Here is a 15,506-nt window from a genome sequence, read left to right as displayed (position 1 = left end):
AAACAGACTGGGGAGAGGCACTGGAATCAACTGAGCCCTCAGGTTCTGCTATCGGTGTCCTGTCTCGAGGAGTTGGAGGCCTTGAAGAGCTGGAAGGCCTGGACAAGGAAGGCTTCTCTCTCTGGAGGAGGACCTGCGCCTCGATGAGGCCCTCAAACAGCGGTGAGTGTGCTGCCTGGAAGCAGGTCTGGTACGAGGCCAAGGAGACTTTGCCCTATGCCTCGAAACTGGCAATGCTTTAAATGAGGATATAGGGTTAGAAGCTATAGATCAAAGTCCTTAGACTCTGTGGTTTGAATCGAGGAATCTCAAAGCACTCCCAAAGGTTCAGCTCCTTGTATGGAGTGTGAGGATTCCAGACAAGACACTCGCAAAAGACTCGACTCCTTGCATAGAGTGTGAGGATTCCAGACGAGACACTCGCAAAAGACTCGACTCCTTGCATAGAGTGTGAGGATTCCAGACGAGACACTCGCAAAAGACTCGACTCCTTGCATAGAGTGTGAGGATTCCAGACGAGACACTCGCAAAAGACTCGACTCCTTGCATAGAGTGTGAGGATTCCAGACGAGACACTCGCAAAAGACTCGACTCCTTGCATAGAGTGTGAGGATTCCAGACGAGACACTCGCAAAAGACTCGACTCCTTGCATAGAGTGTGAGGATTCCAGACGAGACACTCGCAAAAGACTCGACTCCTTGCATAGAGTGTGAGGATTCCAGACGAGACACTCGCAAAGACTCGACTCCTTGCATAGAGTGTGAAGATTCCAGACCAAACACTCGCAAAGACTGGACTCCTTGCATAGTGTGTGTAGATTCAGCTCAAGGCACAGGCAAGGACTCAACCTCTTGTGAGACTGCTGAGTGCCCAGGCTGGACTGCAGGAAGCAGAGTCGAGGCAGGGCTATATTTGCTCAGTAACTGAATAAATTCTTGCTCCAAAATGGTCTGGATAGTAGCTTACAATTGTGGATCCGAGTCTGAAACTGGACTACTTGCTGAGTCTAAAGGTTCCGAGATGGTAGAGAAGTATTCTTCGACTTGGAGGAATGATGCTTAGGCAGCTTGAGGACCACCGCTGAAACTGTCTGCTGAGGTATCTGACCCGAGGGAAGATCAGGAGAAGACTTGGCAGATTTCCTAGAGGTCAAGGACGCTCCAAACGAGGAAGGTCTGATAAGAGTCGATGTTGGAGTCATGGAGGCAGGAGGACAACCCGCAGCAGGTCTGACCGAATCTGATGTCGAGGTTGAGGGTGTAGTAGTGATGTTCATACCGAAAATCTTCTCCACTTGAACTCGACGATGTTTGAGAGCTCGAGGTTGAAGAGTAGCACAGCGAACGCATGACTCCGGGCAATGGTCAGGCCCCAGACACTGAAGGCACCAGCGGTGTGGGTCAGTGAGGGAGATCGCACACTGGCACTGGCTACACTTCTTGAAGCTTGTGACCGGCCGGGATATAGAAGGAAAAATAGCCGCTGCAAAGTCGAAGCCTGCAAGTTGAGGGCATGCGACAGGTCCCGCTGTAACTCGACGAAAAAATTTAAGTTTCTTTTTTTTTTTTAACAATGCCGAAAGAAAAGCACAGCGACCCGGTAATAAGAAAATAAAACACGAGCCGTGGTGAGAGAAGGCACATAGCGAACTAAGTTCAGAGCAGAGCATCAAAGATGGACTTCTCGGCTCCGCGATAAACAGAGAACTGAGGTGGGAAGGCACTCGCGCATGCACGGTGCGGCAGACTCAAAACTTCTGAGTTTCTACAAGCAAGTCTTCTTGCGAGGCTGTCCGCATCCGGGCTCTGTGGTTGACGTCACCCACATGCGAGAATAGGCTGCCTGCTTGTCCTGGGATAATGAGAGTAAGAGGAGAAATAAACAGAGGCTGGGAAAACAGAAGTACAGAAAGTGACAGTTGATAGGTTGTTTGAAAATTAGCTATCTATACCCTGACCAATAGGTACATAGACAGGAAGGACCAGAAATATGTGAACTAACTATATAATGCATAAATACCTATTCTATATAATGTATAATATGCCTATTCTGCATGTATGACACCCTTTCTTGAAAGAGAGTAAAATAAAATCAGTTTCTGCTTTCCTGGGTATCTTTTGCGAGTGTTCCAGTGGGAATACCTTAATTCTCACAATCCCGTTTCTTACCTGAACACCAATGAAGGGCAATTTTCTTGATATTTTAATACATTGTATTTTAAATCTTGAAATTAAACCTAAGAGAGAAAGGTAAGAAAAATTAATAGGTTAGTAATTCTTATGTTTTCTAGCCTTGCAGCACATCTGACCTTATTAAGTGGTGGGGAATGAAGGCCTCAATCTAGTAGGGTTTTCAGAATTTCATCAATGAATATGTATACAGCCTCACTAGGAGTACAATCTATCAACTAGAGCACATGTGTCAAACACAAGGCCTGCAGGCCGAAACCAGCCCGCCTGGCCTTTTAATGTGGCCCGCGACTATGTTCCTGATCTTCTCCTTTGAGCCCAGCATGTCCTCCCCTCCGCGCCAGACCAACACACCAGAAGGTCTGCCGGCCTGGGCAGCAACTCAGCAGTGCTGTTCATGGCTCCCCCTCCTGCCCTCCGACCGCCGCCGTCCACCTGGGCCGAAACAGGAAGTTGTGCGTCATTGGAGACAGAACGTGGAGGCAAAAAGCAGGAGGAGGAACCACAGCACTCCTGAATCGCCGAGGCTGGCAGATTCCCCGGCCCGGCAGCGACATCGGACTGGTGTCGGAGGGAAAGGCACGACGGGCTATGAAGAGAGCGAGATGAAGGGAGAAAGGTTGGATCTGGGGTAGTGTGGAGAAAGAGGGAGAACCACTGGAAAGAGAAAGGGAGAAATGGTGGACCTGGGGGAGGGAGGCAAGTAGACAGGGGGAGAGATTGGATAGGGGGGGCAGCTGGGAAGAGAAAGGGAGAGAATTTGAATCTGGAAATGGAAGAGGATGGAGAAATGTTAGGGGGTGGAAGGGAGAGAGAGATGCAGCATCTCTTTTTTTTTTCTTTCTTCCATCTCATTGTTCAGCATCAAGGGGGGGAGGGAAGAAGAACAACAAAAAAGAGACGGAGCAAAATGTTGGACCAAGAGGAGAGATAGAAGGAAAAGCACAGTAACTTACCGTAACAGTTGTTATCCAGGGACAGCAGGAAGCTATTCTCACATATGGGTGACATCATCCACGGAGCCCAGATGCGGACAGCCTCGCAAGCAGACTTGCTTGTAGAAACGTAGAAGTTTCGAGTCAGCCACACTGCACATGTGCGAGTGCTTTCCCGCCCAGCGCAGGGCGAGTCTCCTCAGTTCAGATAGCTAGCAGAGAAGCCAACCAGGGGAGGTGGGTAGATTAGAATAGCTGCCTGCTGTCCCTGGATAACAACTGTTACGGTAAGTAACTGCGCTTTATCTCAGGACAAGCAGGCAGCCTATTCTCACATATGGGTGACCTCCAAGCTAACCAGAATGGGATAGTGGGAGCGTTGGCAACTTAGGAGAATAAATTTTGTAATACCCTCTGGCCAAAATGGCCATCCCGTCTGGAGAAAACATCCAGACAATAGTGAGAAGTGAAAGTATGAACCAAGGACCAGGTAGCAGCTTTGCAAATTTCCTCAATAGGTGTGGATCTGAGGAAAGCCACTGAAGCTGCCATTGCTATGACTTTGTGGGCTGTTTCTCGACTCTGTAGTTGTAATCCAGCCTGGGCATAGCAGAAAGAGATACAAGCAGTCATCCAGTTGGAAATGGTACGCTTAGAGATTGGATGTCCCAACTTGTTTGGATCGAAGGAGACAAAAAGTTGAGGAGCAGTTCTGTATGGTTTGGTGCATTTCAAGTAGAAGGCCAAAGGACGTTTACAGTCGAGAGTATGAAGAACTGATTCTTCAGGATGAGAATGAGGCCTTGGAAAAAACACTGGATGTACAATAGATTGATTGAAATTAAATTCTGAAACCACTTTAGGTAAGAATTTAGGATGAGTACGGAGGACCACCTTGTCATGATGGAAAACTGTGAAAGGTGGATCAGCAACAGTTCACTGACTCTTAGAGCAGATGTGAGGGCAATGAGAAACACCACTTTCCAAGTGAGATACTTCAGATGAGCCATAGACATTGGTTGAAATGGAGGCTTTATCAATTGAGCAAGAACAACATTTTGATCCCAAACCACTGGAGGCGGTTTGAGAGAAGGTTTGACATTGAAAAGTCCTTTCATAAATCTGGAAACCACCGGATGAGCAGAGAGGGGTTTCCCTTCAATAGGCTGATGGAAAGCAGCAATTGCACTGAGATGGACTCGGATCGATGTAGACTTGAGGCCAGAGGTAGATAAGTGCAAAAGATAATCTAAAACAGAAGATAAGGAGGAATCTTGAGGTTCCTTATTATGAGAGATGCACCATGTAGAAAATCTAGTCCATTTATGGTGGTAGCATTGTCTAGTGGCAGGCTTTCTTGAAGCCTCTAAAACGTCTCTTACAGGTTGAGAAAACTGAAGAGGAGTTATGTTGAGGTACCAAGCTGCCAAGTGTAGAGACCTCAGGTTGGGATGATGTAGAGATCCTTGACTCTGTGTAAGCAGAGACAGAAAAACTGGTAGAAGGTATGGCTCCCTGTTGCTGAGTTGAAGGAGAAGGGAGTACCAAGGTTGTCTTGGCCACCGAGGAGCTATCAGAATCATGGTGGCATGCTCGTTCTTCAACTTGATAAGAGTCTTGAGAATGAGAGGGAATGGAGGGAATGCATATAGAAAAATATTCGTCCATTCCAGTAGAAAAGCATCTGCCTCGAGGCGATGAGGAGAATATATCCTGGAGCAGAACTGCGGCAGTTTGTGGGCAGCTGCAAAGAGATCTATCTGAGGCGTTCTCCACTGTGAAAAAAATGCGATGAAGAGACGAGGAATTGAGTGTCCATTCGTGAGGTTGCAGGAGACGACTCAATTTGTCTGCCAAACACTTTTTTGCCCCTGGATGTAGACAGCTTTGAGGAAGGTGTTGTGGAGGATTGCCCAGTCCCAAACCTTCAGAGCTTCTTGACAAAAGGAGGGAGATCCCATCCCCCCTGTTTGTTGACATAGTACATGGCGACTTGGTTGTCCGTCCGAATGAGGACTACCTGGTCGTGAAGATGTTGAAAAGCTAGGAAGTTCTTCTTCACTCACAGGGTGGTAGACACCTGGAATGCGCTTCCAGAAGAGGCGATAGGACAGAGTACGATATTGGGTTTCAAAAAGGGATTGGATGATTTCTTGGAGGAGAAGGGGATTGAAGGGTATAGATAGAGGATTACTATACAGGATATTAAATGATTAGGGAATAAAAGCTTTAGGTAAAGGATCACTTACAGGTCATGGACCTGGGGGGCCGCCGCGGGAGCAGACTGCTGGGCACGATGGACCCCTGGTAAGACCCGGCAGAGGCAATGCTTATGTTCTTATGTTCTTTGAAAGCACTGAAGATCGCTCTGAGTTCCAACAGATTGATGTGACACCGACGATCCGTACTGGTCCAGTGGCCTTGAGTACAGAGAACATCAAGATGAGCCCCCCCCAAGCGTAGGTCAAGGAATCTGTTGTGAGGACCTTTTGGTGAGGGAGCGTTTGAAACAGCATGCCTCAGGAGAGATTGGAAGAGAGCATCCACCAGCGGAGAGACTGTCTCAACGAAGGAGTGACTGTGATGTGTCAAGAGAGTGGGTCGCAAGCCTGCGTCCACTAAGATGCCAGGGTCCACTGAGGAATTCTGAGGTGAAGTCTGGCAAAAGGAGTCACATGTACTGTGGAGGTCATGTGACCTAGGAGTACCATCATGTGTCTCGCTGAGATTGAAGAACAGGAAGACACTGCATGACAGAGTTGAAGAAGAGCCTCCAGACATTGTTGCGGAAGGAATGCTCTTAGTTGGATAATGTCCAGAACAGCTCCGATGAGCTGTAGATTCTGAGAGGACTGAAGTTGGGATTTGGGAAAGTTGATTTCAAATCCAAAGCTTTGTAGGAACCACGTAGTCCTTTGAGTCGCTACAACCACCCTCTGAGATATTGAATCCTTGATGAGCCAGTTGTCCAGGTAGGGGAAAACCTGAAGACCATGGTTCCTCAGAGCTGCTGCTACCACCACGCGGCACTTGGTGAACACTCTGGGAGATGAAGCCAGGCCAAAGGGTAGCACTCTGTATTGGTAATGCAGGTTCCCCACCCGAAATCTGAGATATTGACGTGAGGCTGGATGAATGGGAATATGAGTATAAGTCTCCTTGAGATTCAGAGAGCATAACCAGTTGTTCTGATCTAGAAGGGGGTAAAGGGACACCAGAGACAACATGCAAAATTTTTTTTTTACTAAAAATTTGTTGAGAGCCCTGAGATCCAGAACGGGTCGCAGATCACCCGTCTTCTTCAGAACTAGGAAGTAACGGGAGTAAAACCCCCTGTTCTGCTGTTCCAAAGGAACTGGTTCGATGGCACGGAGACGAAGCAGAACTTGAGCTCCCTGAAGAAGGGTGGTCTGGTATGGACTGGAAGGATACTCTCTTGGAGGAGGCTCTATTGGAACCTGAGTGAAATGAAGAGAGTATCCTTCCCTGATTGACAACACCCAGAAGTCAGATGTAACGGTCTCCCATCGGTGATAAAAATGATGGAGATGACCTTCTATGGGGGTAAGAGAGGACAGAGACAGAACGATGGAGGTTATGCTCTGTTTTAAACAGTAAAAAAGGCTGCGCAGCCTTAGGTGCAGCAGAAGGCTGAGGTTTCTGTTGCTGTTGTTTCTTGGGATGCACTCGATTGTAAGGAGCCGCCCTTGGAGTATAACGCCTCTGGAAAATTCGAGCAGAGCATGAAAGTTTCACAGGAGCTGGCTTAGGCTTTGGTCTGACAATGGAAGCAAAAGATATTTCGTGTTCAGACAACTTCTTAGTGGCTGTCTCTATGGATTCATCAAAGAAGTCATTGCCTGCACAAGGGATGTTAGCCAGGCGGTCCTGAAGATTAGGGTCTATGTCAATGGTGCGAAGCCAGGCCAAGCGGTGCATTGCTACAGAGAAAGCAGTGGCCCGGCTGACAATTCAAAGGTATCATAAGAGGATTGAAGAAGGTGCAATCTGTGTTGTGACAGAGTAGCAATAACTTCTTGGAATTCGAAGTGCTTCTGTGTATTCAGGAAATTGAGAAATTTGGGAAGGAGATCAATGAGGAACTTGAGATAAGTAACGAAGTTAAAATTATAATTAAGGACTTTGGAGGACATCATAGCATTTTGATAAAGATGACGTCCATACTTGTCAATAATTTTCCCCTCCCTTCCAGGAGGAACAGTAGCAAAGACTCTGGAAGGATAGGATCTCTTTAAAGAGGACTCTACAAGAAGGGATTGGTGAGACAACTACAAATTCTCAAATCCTTTACAATGTAGAGTTCTATACCTGGAGTCCAATTTGCCTGGAACAGCAGGAATGTTATAAGGAGTCTCCAGGCAGTGTGTGAAAGTCTGAGACAAAAGCTTGTGAAGAGGAAGCTTAAGTGTCTCTGCAGGAGGTTGAGGGAGATGGATGACCTCGAGATACTCCTTAGAGTACTTTGAACCAGCATCTAATTGAAGTTCTAGGTCATCAGCCATCTAGTGAAAAAAAGCAGAGAAAGGCAGCTGATCCACCAAAGCCTTGCCCAAAGAGGGACTCAAGGACCTCGAGGTGGAGAAATGACCATCAAAAGAATATGGAGACTGGATGAGGTAATGGAAGCAGCTGAGTCCTCGAGGTTTGGAAGCAGAGACCTCGATCGAGGAGTTCGTGGTCTGGAAGAGCTGGAAGGTCTGGAATGAGGCCTAGACGAAGGTTGCTCTTTGGAAGGAGACCTATGCCTGGATGGATGTCTCGATGAAGGCCTCGATAGACGACGAGAGTGGTCTGTGGAAGCAGGTCTCGAGGATCGAGGAGACTTCGCCCTAGAGATGAAAGTAGGCAATGGATAGGGCTAGAAGCAGTAGATCGAAACCCAGGAAGTTTGATGGAGGAATCTCAAAGCACTCCCAAAGACTCTGCTCCTTGTATGGAGTGTGAGGATTTCTGTCGAGGCACTCGCAAAGAATCTACTCCTTGCATAGAGTGCGTAGATGCCAGATCAGACACTTGCAAAAACTCTGCTCCTTGCATAGAGTGTAAAGGTTCAGCTCGAGGCATAGGCAGAGGCTCGACCGCACGGGAGACTGCTGATTGCCCAGGCTGGATTAGAGAAGACAGCGTCAGCCCAAATTTGGTCAGTAACTGAACAAACTGCTGCTCTAACATGGTCTGAAGGGAAGCCGGCAAAGATGATATGCTGGCAAAGATGGTCTGAAACCAGACCACTTGCTGGGCTATAGGCTCCAAGGTGGCAGTGGAGATGTGCTTCAACTTAGAAGTCTTGGAAAGCTTGAGGACCACCACCGGAACCTTCTGCTTAGGTTTCTGATCTGAGGGAAGCTCAGGGGAAGAGATAGCAGGTTTACTCGAAGGCAGAGACGTCCCAAATGAGGAAGGTCTGATGAGGCTCAATGTTGGAGTCGTGGAAGCAGGAGGACCCTCGTTGGAAGATGGGACCGAGGCCGCGCTCGAAGTCGAAGGTGTGACAGAAGAGTCCATCCTGAACAGTTTCTCCACTAAAATCAGACGACATTTAAGGGTTTGAGATTGAACAGTAGCACAGCGCTCGCACGACTTATGATTATGGTCAGGCCCGAGGCACTTGAGGCACCAACGGTGTGGGTCCGTGAGTGAAATTGCACGTTGGCACTGGCTACACTTCTTGAAGCCGTTGTTGGCTGGGACATAGGAGGAAAAATGGCCGCAGCGAAATCGAAGCCCGCAGGCTGTGGCCAAGCGGCCTGCCCCACCAGTCGAACGAAGAAAAAAAAAATAAAGTCTTTAGTTTTGGTTGTTTTTTTTTTAACTGAAAGAAAAAAAATAACACAGCGATTCGCAACGAAAAGTAACACAAACTGCGGTAAGAGAAGGCACGAAGAAGAAAAGTTTGGCACAGAGTGTCAAAGACAGACTTCTCGGCTCCACGGAAAACTAAGAACTGAGGAGACTCACCCTGCGCTGGGCGGGAAGGCACTCGCGCATGCGCAGTGCAGCTGACTCGAAACTTCTATGTTTCTACATGCAAGTCTGCTTGCAAGGCTGTCCGCATCCGGGCTCCGTGGATGACGTCACCCATATGTGAGAATAGGCTGCCTGCTTGTCCTGGGATAATAGGAGGCTGGGAAAGAAGTTAAGATGGGAAATGGGAGAGCTACAGAATAAGAGAAGATGGAAAATTGATAGGTAGCTGAAAATTTAAATAAGGAGAAGGATGAGAAAGAGGGCGAGATTTGAGTGGACAGAAGCAGAAAAGAAAAAAGGAGAAAAGTTGAAAGAGAAAAATCAATATATTGGAGACAGGGACCTGGAGCAAGAGAGAAAAGGAGAAAAAAAATGGATAGCAGACACTGGAAAGAGAATTAGAAGATAGACAAAATCTGAAAGAGAAACTGGAACCAAAAGCAAAACGACCAGACAACAAAAGGTAGAAAAAATAATTTTATTTTCTATTTTGTTTATCTTGCACATGTTGCCTCACTTTTCACCCCTCCCGGTCAGCAGCCCTCATGATCACGCAGTCCAGCAGACCCTCCCTCCCGATCGCCACAGTCCAGTCATCTCTTCCCCTCGTCCAGGCATCTCCCTCCCTCCCTCTTCCCCTCACCTTCCCTGGTAATTTTCAGTTTTCTCTCCAAACGGCCTGAGCCTTTTCACAAGTCGTGTGCGCAACTGCCCTGAAACCTCTTCTCTTATATGAGCCGCCCAGGCGGAAGCAGGAAGTTGCATCAGAGAAGTTTCAGAGCAGCCACACATGCGACTTGTGAAAAGGCTCAGGCTGCTCGGAGAGAGAAAACTGAAAAATCGCCAGCGAAGGTGAGGGGAAGGGAGATGCCAGGACAACGGTGATCAGGAGGGGGAGCTGCTGGAGCACACGAAGGGCACTGAAATGAAGAGAGAGAGGAGGAAAAGGGGAGAGAACAGACACTGAAGGGAAATGGAGAGATAGGGAGGCACAGATACTGGATGGAAGAAGGGAGAGAGTGGAACAGACACTGAAGGGAAGTGGGGAGGAGAGAGTTTCAAGTTTTTAAGTTTTATTAAAATTTGATATACTTGCCTATTCAAAAATTTCTAGGCGAAATGCAAAATAAAAACTGTACAAGGCTAAGATACATACACATTAATTTAAAACTGACCAGACATGAAGGGTAGGTGGGGATGAACTATAATCATTATGAGAAGAGAGAACTAATGAAGGTAAGAACATACTGGAGCAAATACTGGATGGAAGTTGGGTAAAGAAAAAAGGGCACATGCTGGATTGGGGAAACAGATACAGATCTGAGGGGAGGAAAGGAGGAGAGAGATGCTTAAAACCACCTGGGAGAGGGAATGGAAGAAGATGCCAAACCATGGGGGGAGCAGAGGGAAGAAGATGGGTGCCAGACCAATTGAGAGGGAGGGAGAGATGGAAGGGAGAGCAGACAGTTTCTGCAGATGCCATAAATAAATAAAGCAGATGCCATATGGAAGAGACAGAGAGAAGGCAGACAGTGGATGGAAGGAAGAGAATGACAAGAAGATGAGGAAAGCAGAAATCAGACGACAAAGATAGAAAAAAAAAAATTATATATTTTTTATTTTCTGCTTTAGGATAAAGTAGAATTGTAGCCGTGTTGATAAACATTTATAAACAAAGCCCTGCCAGCAGAGGATCTCTTCCTCTAGCTCTGATTTATAAAATGACAATTGTACAGAATATTGTTTCTTTTTATACTTTAATAACATAAGTTTCAGTATAAAACTATTTGAGGCTTGTGCAGAAGGAATAAGATGATTTGTGGAGATGGGGACCGAGCTTGCGGAGACGGGTACCATGCTCACGGGAATGGGGACCGAATTTGCAGGAACGGAGACAAATTTTTTTCCCCGTGCCATTCTCTACAATCAACAATGCTTGTATACATTCTATAATGAAACCCCCCCTCCAAAAAAAACAACAACACACCAGTCCAACTTAAAAATGTTAAAAAAAACACTTTTAGTGCTCAGACCCATAACCAAAATGCTAATGAATATGCATGAGATCTCGTGCATATTCATTGGGGAAATCTCGAAAATATACCTGGATTGCAGTCTTCGTTCCCCACCCCTGGGCCAGATCAATAGAAGTGAGATGAACTTCATGAGGGAAAAAAAGTTAAATTCATTGAGGGAGTGATATTTGGAATTGTAAACACACAATGACTTACATTTGTACAAAAATACCTGCTGTTGTTTGCAGTCACAAATGTATCCTTGTGATGTTAAAAGTAAAGATGTAAGTGCACTACACAACACAGTAGATATGATTAGGTCAGTTAATTAATGAATATTTGAAAATATACTAAAATTAATCAGATATGCTTCAGAGGCAAGCACGGATACATAGCACAAAAAAAAAGCAAGCAAGCAGAAGCTTTAAAAAAAAATAAATTATGGGCAGATTTGGTTTTGTGTTTGGACAAGTCATGCATAATAAATTCATTTAATTTAGTCCTCACTTGGTAAGCTATATAACCTCACAGTCTTCTCAAGCATGGTAAAGGAATTTAACAAGAGGAGAATGGCCTCTCCTATGGGAGAGGCCTTAAACAACTTGGGCCAATCAGAGCCTCAGGCCCCTCCCCGGATGCATCAGGAGGCTCCTAGTGTTCTGATTGGCCCGGACACCCCATAGGTGGGGCCTTAGGCATCCGGGCTAATCAGAGCCCTAGGAGCCTTCCTGATGCATCCGGGGAGGGGCCCGAGGCTCTGATTGGCCCAAGTTGTCTAAAGCTCTTCCCATAGGAGAGGCCTTAAACAACCTGGGCCAATCGGAGCCTCAGGTCCCTTCTCGGTGCATCCCAAGATGCACTGGGGAGGGGAATACCCAGTTTAGACAACGCAGCAGCAGCTGCGGTAAGGATGTCCATCTCCCTGTTCAGTAAGGGGGAGGGGTGCGATTGGGGGGGGTCACTACTAGTCAGGACGGATAGTTTAGTGCAGCAGGAGAGAGTGGGCATCTCTCCTGCTGCCGGGGATCGTGGCCAGGATGTTAGGGAATGGTGTTGTGATGCAGCGGAGAAATGGCATCTCTCCCGCTGCATCACAACACAGGGACAGCGGAAGAGAGTGTTTTTGGTTTTTTACAGGTTTTCTTCTGCGCATGTGCCCATCAGCGATGCGATGGGCACATGCAAATGTAGGAAATCTTTGCTGCTATCGGCCGATCTTATTTGCATACATGATTTTTTAAGAATATCTCAGTCTTTGGTCCGGTGCTGTCCCCGGTTCAGAACGTCTATGCAGAGTCCCCTCCTGATGAAGAGTACGAAACTCGAGTCGGGGGGCCAGGCATTGAACTAGCATGTATTCAAGCACTTTATTGCACGATTTGCACAAGTTTGCACTAATTTGCACAGTATTTAAAATCCGCCGGAGTTATAAACTTTTATTCCTCCTGCCATTGGTTCAACTACGGCAGGAGTAAGACAGGGATACGGCAGACTTTTGATGGTCCCATTGTTACCCCACGGCGTGTTTGAACTCTGAATTATTGGACAATAGGTGGTACACTTCACTTTTAAATGATTGATGGACGTGAAATAGAGCTGTGACATTAATGTGAAGAAAGTTCATTCGTCACAGAATAATATTAGTTGTCTCCCTAGTAGTTGGCATCAGGATTTTAAGGTTCAGTATCGAAATGGCTGCATAAGAAGACCATCGCTTTTTAACGCGGGTTTTTTTAAAATCCTGGCCTCAGTGTTGCAAGTTGGGTAGGTTTTTCGCCAAATTGGGCTAGTTTTCAAGTCCTGTGGCGAGAAGTAAAGGGCTTTGAAAGATGGTGGTTTTTTTGGGCTAGTTTTTTGGGTGGGTTTGCTAGTTGTATCATCAGTTCTCCTCTCCACACTGCAGTGCTGGAAAACTTCCCAATTTTCTTTCATTGGTTCTGCTGCAGCACAACAGGTCAACCATACATGAACTCAGGGACTCTGAGGTCATTTGTGATTGGTCCATTGTGCCTCGATGAACCAATGAAAATTAAATAAGTCCAAACCAGTTGATGGGCAACCAGAACAATCTTTGTTGGTTACACCTCCCTTCCCATTTTATCCACTCATAAACTTTTCATGGTGCTATGTCCATATTGAGTCAATATCCAAAGGTAAATTTCCACAGGTTTCACTATTTTCTAAAGATGGAGCGGTGGGCTATTGTGTTCATGTTGAAACTTAACACTGGTAAAATAAATCTGCTGCTGTTTTGTACTCATTAGGTCCAGAAATTTTAAGAGCTTTTAATTTTGGGAAAGACTTTTACGTTAAGTGCTTGTTTTTATTGTGTTTTTTCCTGAATGAATGTTTTGTATTTGGGTTTTGGTGTTTTGTACACCATTATGGACTATTTGGAATATGTGCAGTATATAAACAAACATTTGTATATGTAATTAGAGGGGTTTCCCAGTGGCAACTGTTTGGACTATTTTTGAGCCACTCCAAGTTGGGCTACTTTTTGCCATGAGTTTGGTTGGAAATTTTTTGCTATCTGGCAACCCTGGAGAGGCTTACTGCCTTTAGTGTACCATAGAGAGGGGGAGAAGTGCTAAGGGAGACACTGAGAAAGGAATGAGGAAATGATAGAGAAGCAGGGAAAAGAAAAAGCAGTGCCAGCATTGATAGGTTGTAAGAAAAGAGGCTAAGGGAAGAGATATGGACTGTGAAAAGGCTAAGGCTCCGATTGGCACAGATGCATATGGCCCCACCCATAGGAGGGGCCTTAAACAACCTGGGCCAATCAGAGCCTCAGGCCCCTCCCTGGTGCATCTCAGGAAGCACTGGGGAGGGAAAGGACCGTCATTTTGAAGAGGTGGGCCAGAGGGAGTATACATCCCTCTCGCCAGCCATATGAAAATAATGTAAAGGGGAGAGGGCAGGGGTTGTCTGAATCACCAGGGGGGGTGAAGGGGGGTTTGCGTGGCAGCAGGAGAGTGTGGGCAACTCCAAGGGGAGTTGGGCATGTTGGTTGGAAGTGGGAGAGATTGAGCATCTATCCTGCTGCGAGGGGGAGGTGTCAATTGGGCATCTCTCCCGTTGCCGAGGGGAGTTGGTGGGGGGGGTGTTGGTTGGCAGCGGGAGAGATTGGGCATCTCTTCCACTGCTGAGGGGTGTCAGTTAGGTGGGAGACATGGGCATCTCTCCCGCTGCTGGGGTTATGAGATGTGTGGGTTGGGCGGCTGACACTAAAAATCTCTTCTGTGCTTTAGTAAAAGGGAGAGGGGGGTTAACCAGCTATGCTTTCATTACCCCTATATACCTGGAAATTCAATGACAGATCCAGAGATAATGCTAGCAGTGGTCAGCAAAATGCTGAGCGCCGTTGGTTATCTACTCCTTAGCCTTTATTATTTCTATTGCTGGGAAAATAATCCCATATTTCCATCCTAGATATGAAGGCCTGTGTTAGAATTAGTTATACTTACTCTCAGACTGGAAGAGGAATTCATAAAGCCATACTGCCAGCAGCGTGGTTACAAAGGTAACTGTGATAAGTTGCCATGCTTCCATCCCACTGCAAAGACCATTCACATATGCCCTTATTTCATACAGATATTTCAGGCCAATCTCTCTGTAGATTTCCAAAGTTTTCTGTTGAAACAAAAAAGCATACCAACTTCAAACATACTGTAAAATATAGCAGTCAATTTGCTAATGGAACAAAAACATTTCACCATGTTATTACTACTCCCCCTTTTCCGGATAAAACAACACTGGCTGACCATATCATTTAAAATTTTGTTTAATATCCTTAACTATAACCCATCAAGATTTAGTCATGGTTGCCAGTCTGTCTAACCCAGGGGTAGGCAATTCCGGTCCTCGAGAGCCGGAGCCAGGTCAGGTTTTCAGGATATCCACAATAAACATGCACAAGATAGAATTGCATCTCAAGGAGGCAGTGCATTCAAATCCATCTCATACATATTCATTGTGGATATCCTGAAAACCTGACCTGGCTCCGGCTCTCGAGGACCGGAATTGCCTACCCCTGGTCTAACCAATTCTATATTTACCTTAGTGTGGAATGGCATGCTCACAACATAATCAGCTTAAAAATTCCTCCCACCACCATACAATTTGTCTAGAACTTACTACAGTGATTTGAAAGTTCTTTCCTCCGCCTGATTTCCCCTATTATTGTACATATTGTATTTCACACTGAAAGGTTGCTGATCTTTAAACAAAATGAAATATTTTAAAAACTGTGATGCATTTACTCAGGTTCCTTTGTCTAATATTACATTTTAAACATAGAAATATGATGGGAGATAAAAGGCCTAATGCCCATTTGTAGCATACACTATCTCCTAATCTTCCTAAGAAGTCCCATGTA

At 46.1% G+C, this 15,506-nt stretch overlaps 1 protein-coding gene across 2 annotated transcripts in view; it reads right to left on the bottom strand.

Annotated features, from left to right (window-relative positions):
- SGPL1 (sphingosine-1-phosphate lyase 1) overlaps window positions 1-15,506 on the bottom strand; it is a 205,499-nt gene that overhangs the window by 133,256 nt on the left and 56,737 nt on the right. For both annotated transcript variants that reach the window (XM_033940957.1, XM_033940958.1), the window contains exons 2-3: window positions 14,596-14,761; window positions 2,170-2,237 (exon numbers count right to left, since the gene is read on the bottom strand). In XM_033940957.1, coding sequence (XP_033796848.1) covers window positions 2,170-2,237; window positions 14,596-14,761 — 234 coding nt within the window. The remainder of the gene's footprint in view (window positions 1-2,169; window positions 2,238-14,595; window positions 14,762-15,506) is intronic.

The sequence above is a fragment of the Geotrypetes seraphini genome, chromosome 4 (assembly GCF_902459505.1).
Source record: "Geotrypetes seraphini chromosome 4, aGeoSer1.1, whole genome shotgun sequence".
NCBI lineage: Eukaryota > Metazoa > Chordata > Amphibia > Gymnophiona > Dermophiidae > Geotrypetes > Geotrypetes seraphini.
Note: the sequence above shows the minus strand (reverse complement) of the source record. Positions and strands in the feature narration are given on the sequence as shown.